Source organism: Lynx rufus, unplaced genomic scaffold (genome assembly GCF_022079265.1).
Source record: "Lynx rufus isolate CCGP_SWC_20201006 ecotype Redwood Valley unplaced genomic scaffold, mLynRuf1.p SCAF_7, whole genome shotgun sequence".
Classification (NCBI taxonomy): domain Eukaryota; kingdom Metazoa; phylum Chordata; class Mammalia; order Carnivora; family Felidae; genus Lynx; species Lynx rufus.
The window spans coordinates 75,238,384-75,246,823 of record NW_025814889.1 but is presented as its reverse complement, the minus strand read 5'-3'; the positions used below and the strand labels follow the sequence as shown (position 1 = coordinate 75,246,823).

Below are 8,440 nucleotides of genomic sequence, written 5' to 3'. Positions count from 1 at the left end.
GAGTCCTTTCTCTCTTCTTTTGGTAAGTTGAGCTAAAGGTTTATCAACCTTTTCAAAGACTCAGCTCCTGGTTTCATTGATTTGTTATATTATTTGTTTTAGTTTCTATATCATTTATTTCTGCTCTAATCTTTATTATTTCCTTACTTTTGTGAGCTTCAGGCTTTGTTTGTTGTTCTTTTTCTAGCTCCTTTAGATGTAAGTTTAGTTTATTTATTTGAGATTTTTCTTGCTTCTTAAGGTAAGCTTGTATCGCTATTATATACTTTACTCTTAGGACAACTTTTGCTGCTTCCCAAAGATTTGAGACCATTGTATTTTAAGTTTTATTTGTTTCCATGTATATTTTTAATTTCTTCTTTGATTTCTTGGTTGCCCCATTCATTTTTTAGTAGTATGTTGTTAACATCCATATATTTGTGGTCTTTCCAAATTTTGTCTTGTGGTTAGTTTCAAGTTTCATAGTGTTGTGGTCAGAAAAGGTGCATAGTATGATATCAGTCTTTCTGTATTTGTTGAGGCTTGATTTGTGACCTAATATGTGATCTATTCTGGAGAGTGTTCAAGTGCAGTTGAAAAGAATGTGTATTCTGTTCTTTGAAGATAGAATGTTCTGAATATATCTGTTAAGTCCATCTGGTCCAGTGTGTCATTCAAAACCATTGTTTCCTTATTGGTCTTCTGTTTAGATAATCTGTTCGTTGATATAAATGGGGTGTTAAAGTCCCCTACTATTATTATCAATGGGTTCCTTTATGTTTGTTATTAATTATTTTATATATTTGGGTGTTCCATGTTGGGTGCATAAATATTTACATTTGTTAGATCTTGTTGGATTGTGTCTTTATTAGGACATAGTGCCCTTCTTTATCTTTTGTTACAGTCTTTGTTTTAAAGTCTAATTTGTCTGATATTAAGTATTGCTATTCTGGCTTTCTTTTGACATCCATTAGCATGAAAGATGGTTCTTCATTCCCTCACTTTGAATATGCAGGTGTCTTTAGGTCTAAAATGAGTTTCTTGTAGGTAGCATATAGATGGGTCTTGGTTTTTTTTTTTTTATCCATTCTGACATCCTATATCTTTTTTTTTGAGTGTTTAGTCCATTTACATTCAAAGTAATTATTGATAGATATATATTTTTTGCTATTTTATTACTTGTTTTCCATTGTTTCTGGAGATTTTCTCTGATTCTTATCTTTGTCACTTGTGGTTTCTCCTTTGCACTCAGAGTCCCCTTTAATATTTCTTGCAGGGCTGGCTTAGTTGTCACGAACTCCTTTAGTTTTTGTCTGGGAAGCTCTTTCTCTCTCCTTCTATTCTAAATGATAGACTTGTTGGATATAATACTCTTGGCTACAGATTTTTCCCATTCAGCGCTCTGAGTATATCATCCTACTCCCTTCTAGCTTGCCATGTTTCTGTTGAGAAATCTCCAGCTAGCCTTGTGGGTCTTTCTTTGTAAGTTAAGGACTCCTTTTGTCTTGCTGCTTTAAGATTTTTTCTTTATCACTATACTTTTCAAATTTCAAGCAATATGTCTTGGTGTTGGCTTGCTTTTGTTGATTTTGATGGGAATTCTTTGTGCCTCCTGGATCTGGATGTCTTTTTCCTTCCCTAGATTTAGGAGGTTTTCAGCTATTATTTCTTCAAATAAATTTTCTTCCCCCTTTTCTCTCTCCTCTTCTTCCAGGACTTCCATAATACAAATGTTACTGCATTTGATGAAGTCGCTGGGTTCCCTAAGTCTGTTCTTGTGTTGCATAATTCTTTCTCTCTTTTGTTCAACTTCACTATTTTCATTATTTTGTCTTATAGGTCACTAATTCATTCCTCTGCTTCTTCAAGCCTCCTGTTTATTGCATCAACGCTGTTTCCAATCTTATTTATTGTATTTTCACCTCTGGTTGATTTTTCAACTCTTTTATTTCTGTCACAAGGATCTCATTGATGTCTTCTATTCTTTTCTGAGGTCCAGTGAATATCCTTCTGAATGTTACTTTAAATTCTCCCTCAAGCATGTTACTTACATCTGTTTTGCTTTGATCTCTGGCTATGGCCTTATCTTGTTCTTTTATTTAGGGTAAATTCCTCCACCTTGGCAGTTTGTCTGTATCTCTGCCTTCTTGTCTGTGTTAGAAAAGTCATGTCTCCTGCTCCTGAAAGTAAGGGCCTTATGAAGAAGAGGTCATGTATGTCCCAGGGCCTGGCACTTAAAAAAGTGTCTCTGGTGTGTGCTGCATATGCTCTGCTGTTGGGTTTGGCCTTTCCTCCCTTAAGGCCAGTTACCTGCAGAGGGTCTCCTTGCCTGCTGTGGGCAATGTTTGGTCCGTGATCTGAATGTGCTGAGTTTGAACTAGGTATGTTCTGGTCTGCTTGTGAAATGAAATCTGGTACCACCTCCTCCAGAACTGAGGCCCTGAAGAACTCCCTAGTCAAAAGACATGATGTGGACAGAGGTTTATGCTGGTCTTCTGGGGGACGGGCCCACCACACTGGGACTGAGGCAGACTTGGGTGAGAAAAGCAATCCTGCCAGAGTGCAGAGGGAGTGGGGCTTGGTGTAAGCAAGTTAGGCAGCCAATGTTGGCACTGTGCTGCTTCCCGCAGGTCACTCTGTGTTTACGCTGAGCATGGGAGAAGAAATGGTGCCAGCTAGCTCCTTTGTTCCTGGAGAGGCATCCCTATGAGTGCTCCCTCTCGGGGACATGCTCTGAGAGGAGCAAATTAGCACCCTCTTGTGTGCCCCAGGAATTCTTTATATCACTGTTCCATGCCATCTGCTCCCCAGGTTTTTTGCCTGCCTTCTCTCCAGAAACAGCACAGTGCCCCTTTAGGCTCTATCCCAGACAAGCCACTAACTTTTAAAACTCCAGGCTTTAAGCCCTGCTGGTTGCAAGAACCCATGAAATTCAGTTACTCTCATTTTCTAAGCCAATGGCTTTGGGGAGATGTTTTCCTTGTGCATCCCCCTGTGTGCTCCAATCTCTTTTGCCCTTCCCTGTGACCATGGCTCCCTCTTCCCCACCAGTACCTGCTATCCTTGTCTCCCCTAAAACATGTCTGTGCACTCTCTACCTTTTTCTGTGTGGTCTCTTCTCTTTTTAGTTGAGGAGTTTGTGCTGTCAGTCTTCAGGTTGATTTTCTGGGGCATTTAGGATGATTTGCTAGTTATCTAATTGTGTTTGTGGGACACGATGAGCCTAGGGTCCTCCTACTGTGCTGCCATTTTCCCTCCTCTTCAGAAGCCAGATTTTAAATCCTAAAATAATTCATTTTTATCTAGTTTGCCATGTAGACCTTGGGAGATAATTCTAACGAGAAAATAGAGATTCAGATTCAGATTTGCCTACTTGCCTAAAACCACATTGCCTGACCAGTAGCTGAGACTCGTGTCAAGGTCTTCTGACTCTCTGTACAGCCTCATTGCCATCCATTCAAGAAAGTCAAAGGGACCTCAAACTGACCCTTCCTTAGGACAGGGCCATGGGCATCAGAGTATAATATGACATCTTACTTCCCAGGGCAGTTTATGTCTCACTAATGGGGTTATTTATGAATCATACATTAATTTCTTTATTCTTTTACTTATTCAATAATCAAAAATGCTTTTCTAATCTCCTACATTAAAAGTAGAATAGTGTACAAGAGCTAGCTTTGTGATGTTTTCATGCATTTATTCTATAAGCCTTTCCTAAGTACCTACTAAGTTCTAGGCATTGTACTAAGCTCTGAGGATATAAAGATAAAAAACACTGACATGGTCCATGGCCTCATGGAACTTCTTAAAACACAGACATGAAACAAATTCATTCATTAAATATATACCGAGCCCTTTCTATATTTTAGGCACTCTTCTAAGTGTTAGGGATACAGTAATGACCAAAACAGGACAAATCTTTGAATTTACATCCCAGTGGAAGAGAAAGTTGATAATAAATGTATTATAAAATACCAGGTGCTGGTAAGTGTTGTAAGGACAAAGCAAGATAATAAGACAAAGATTGACTGCAGGGGATAGGGAAAAGTTGAGGGAGGTTGGGAAGACCTCTCTTACGTACCCTATTTAAAAAAAATTTTTTTTTTACAATTGTAGCAAGCATAATAAAGGAGAAACAAATGTAAAAAAGGAAATTACAGTGGCAGAATGAAGAGTAAGGCCTTCCCTGAGGAAATGACCCTTGAGCTGAGACCTTAGTGTTCTTAACAGGATAGGCAAGGAAAGAGGAACAAAGATGATGGGTAGATTGGTGAGTAATGGAGTTGGTGGGAGGAGTTACAGTTCACTTCCCCTCACTGGACCTCAGTCTCCTCACCTATAAAGAGAGGACATTGGGTTCTATGAGCTCCAATGAGTCCTTCAAATCAGAAAGGCATAGGTCCATGCTTGACCATGCTGAACGAGTACAGGATCTTTGTGAGTTTCTCTTTCCCTCTTTCTCATTGGATTTTTCTGTTATATGGAACTCCATCCTAGAGCATCTTCTATTATGAGTGGGCTCACTCTGAGTAAGTTTGTTGATGACTCTTTGACTCATATATTCAGCCCAAATATATTTCCTGAACTTCATGACCCAAATTCCTAGTGCCTCCTGGACACACCCTCACTGTCCCACAAGGCTCGTCAAACAACGTATTCAAAACTGTGTTTATTATCTTTGCCTCAAACATGTTCCTTTCCCTGGATCACCTATTTCAGTGAAATAGGTGACCCCTCAGTCACCAAAGGCAGAAACCTGAGAATCAATTGTTTATTTACTTTCTTTCACCCTAACCAACAAATTGGTAATGACATCCTTTAGAATTCATCTCAGTGATATCTCTTAAATCTGCCTCCTCTTGTCTGCCCTCACTGTTGCAACCTCTGTTAACCCTTTATCATCTCTGACCAGGCTTACTGCTATACTCTACCAATTCTCCTTCCACAGAATGTTTGCAGGGACAATGATCTCATCTCCTTCAAATCCTTGTTTGAGTGACACTGTCTCAGTTTCTCCTCTCCTGACCACTCGATTTAAATTGCATACCTCACCGCCCTCCTCTACCCCCTCGTTAACAATCTCTGTTTCTGTGATCTATTATTTTACATAGCACATAGCACCTTCTAACACATTATATTTAATTGTTATGTCTATTATTTATCTTCTGAGTTTCCTAACTAGAATGTAAGCTCTGTGAAGCTTACATTACAAATTTTTGTAATGGCACACCCTAACAGTCTAGAACTCTACATGGCACATAGTAGATACTCAGTAAATACCTACTGAAAGAACGAGCTAATTGCCCTAACTATATGCTCCATGACCTTCTGCTCATCTTCCACATTTCTGTAGGGTTAATGCTTCTAAACTGCCAATTTTATCACATGACCTTCATGCTTGGCACCACATGTCCCTGTGTATCCTCCTGCACCCACTCATTCTGAGATAATGAAGTTCTTCAGAGAAGCACTATTATTTTATGCCTCCCTATATCTGATAATACCATTTCCTTTGCCTAGAACACTATCTTCTACTTTGTCTACTTAGTGGAGTAAATATCAGTCAAACAGTCTTAAGCATTACTTCTTTGTTTAACAGGTCATCCAGAGATAATTGATTCACATTTTTGCCATTGCTGTATCCTGTGCATTATGTTATTACAGCCTTTATTTTGCTTCTTTATATGTCTATCTGCCTCTGTTAGATCCTAAGCCCTTTTGAGGGCAGGAATCATGTCTGAAGCAATTTTGTATTCTCAGGATCTGGTACAGAGCCCAGCACTAGGATGCTTATTCAGTATTTCCTGAATAAATGGGTATTAAAGTTCAAAGAAGCAGTTACAGAGGAGGCACTTTGGAATGCTGCATGTCACCAGAATTGAGGTAATAATGAGTGTGACCCAGAAGGAAAACCCTTGGTCTCATAGATTTTTATTTATACCTTTAAGCTGGAAGTCACATTTTTTTTTAAATAAGAGAGGCAGTCTTATTCATCTGAAATGACTCAGCTACATTATGTTTTCTTCCAGGGCCAGTAACTTTAATCATGAAAAATCTCACCATCGTTACCGAGTTTGTCCTCATGGGATTGTCCAGAAATCCCCAGATCCAGACCATCCTTTTTGCACTATTTCTGGTGATTTACCTCTTGACCCTAATGGGGAATGTGATGATGATCCTGGTGATCAGAACTGATTCTCACCTTAAGACACCCATGTACTTCTTCCTAGGTCACCTGTCATTTCTAGATCTCTGTCTTTCTTCAGTAACCATGCCCAAGATGCTGCAGAACTTACTAATGCAGAAGAAAACCGTATCTGTGTGGGGCTGTGTGACCCAGAGTTTCTTTCTCATATTCTCTGGGAGCACAGAGGCCTGCCTACTCTCTGCCATGGCATATGACCGCTATGCTGCCATCTGCCACCCTCTCCTCTACAGCATGGTTATGAATAGGCCTCTTTGTGTCGGGATGGTAACTGCAGCATGGGCAGTGGGGTTCCTAAACTCCTTGCCAAACAGTCTTTTCATTTACAACTTACATTTCTGTGGCCCCAATATCATCCCTCACTTTTGCTGTGAGCTGCCTTCACTCTTCCCTCTCTCCTGCACTGACCCTACTGCCAATGAGGCCCTTCTTGCTGGGTCATGTGCACTGTTGGGATTTGTGACACTTCCCCTGATCCTCTTCTCTTATTCCAGAATCATCTCTGCCATCCTAAGCATACGTTCTTCTGAGGGTCAAGGCAAAGCCTTCTCTACCTGTTCTTCCCACCTTACTGTGGTGCTTTTGTATTATGGCACAGCTTTATTCAGATACATGACTCCCCTCTCCGGCTCCAAGTTGGAACAAGTGGTCTCCATTCAGTACAGTGTGATCACATCCTTGCTAAACCCCATCATCTACAGCCTCAAGAACCAGGAGGTGAAGGCAGCTCTGTATAAAATGTTGAAGCAATAAATGTGTCCTTCTGTGATGGAGAATTCCTATTGTATTTGGCTTGAAGACAGTGAGAAAACAGGTGATGAAATACATTCATAATGGCTAACTTGATCACTTTAAGAATATGCCATTTGATGAAAATAACCTCTTGGTAATAGAGGTTTAAGTGTGTGATTGCTTATTTTATTGTATTTGGCAAGAAAATTAAGTGAAGACTGAGAAAAAAGTACTAGAATGGAGTAGTGTAGACAAACTAAGTCCAAATATGTTTGTTTTGTCCAAGAGTTTTAGGATAGAGTTCAGAGTGTTTTTTTTTTAAGATAGGAATGTAAAATGCACTTCAAAGTGGAAAGTAGTTACTAACTGAATATGACAGGTGACCTAGGAAGAAGTACATGGGTATCTTAAGGTAAGAATCAGTTCTGATCACCAGGATCATCATCACATTCCCTCAAGAGGTAAATCACCAGAAATAGTGAATGAAGTTTGCTTCATCCACCTAACCTTGAGTAGCCTAAAAAACATATTGATATGCCTAGTTGCCAGAAAGCAAAGACACAGGTTGGTGGGGACCTGCCCTAGTCCATTCAAGGGGGAAAAATAGTTTTTCAGGTGTTCTGGTGGTGACTAGGGTCTGGGATGAGATCTAGCTCTTTGGTGACTTGTTGGAACCCCAAAAATAGAATGACTATGGTCTCACAAAATGATGTTTTCATTCAACCTTGAGGCTGTCAAGCCAATTAGTTCATTCAGTATTTCATGGTCTCATTCAGCCAATCCCTTCTGAGTCCAGTGCCCATTACTGCTTTGACATATATTCAGTCAAATAAATTAATTTCTTGTCACAAAAGATTCATGGAGTGGGCATGGATTGCAAGAACATTGTTAAAATGTCAATACTACCCAAAGCAATCTACACATTTAATGCAATCCCTATCAAAATTCCCACCAGCATTTTTCACAGAACTAGAACAAACAATCCAAAAATTCGTATGGAACAGCAAAAGACCCCCAATTACCCAAAGCAACCTTGAAAAAGAAAATTAAAACTGGAGAGATCACAATTCCGGATTTCAAGCTATGTTATAAAGATGTAGTGATCAAGACAGTATGGTACTGGCACAGAAACAAACACATAGATCAGCGGAGCAGATAGAAAACCCAGAAATGGACCCACAACTGTATGGTCAACTAAACTTCAACAAAGCAGGAAAGAATATCCAATGGAAAAAAGACGGTCTCTTCAACAAATGATGCTGGGAAAACTGGATGGCAACATGCAGAAGAATGAACCTGGACCACTTTCTAACACCATACACAAAAATAAATTCAAAATGGATTAAAAAATAAATGTAAGAAAGGAAACCATCAAAATCCTAGAGGAGAACACAGGAAGCAATCTCTTTGACCTCAATTGGAGCAACTTCTTACTAGACATGTCATTGAATGCAAGGAAAAGAAAATCAAGCATGAACTATCGGGACTTCATGAAGGTAAAAAGCTTTTGCACAGCAAAGGGAA

At 39.5% G+C, this 8,440-nt stretch overlaps 1 protein-coding gene across 1 annotated transcript; it reads left to right on the top strand.

The window, feature by feature from the left end:
- The first annotated feature begins 6,025 nt into the window (after nucleotides 1–6,025).
- LOC124502595 (olfactory receptor 8S1-like) lies at nucleotides 6,026–6,937 on the top strand. The gene has a single exon (XM_047067308.1). The coding sequence runs from the start codon at nucleotides 6,026–6,028 to the stop codon at nucleotides 6,935–6,937; it is 912 nt and encodes a 303-aa protein (XP_046923264.1).
- Nucleotides 6,938–8,440: the final 1,503 nt, after the last annotated feature.

Coding starts and splice junctions, on each gene's coding strand:
- LOC124502595 (XM_047067308.1), top strand. CDS start 6,026: ATGAAAAATCTCACCATCGTTACCGAGTTTGTCCTCATGGGATTGTCC.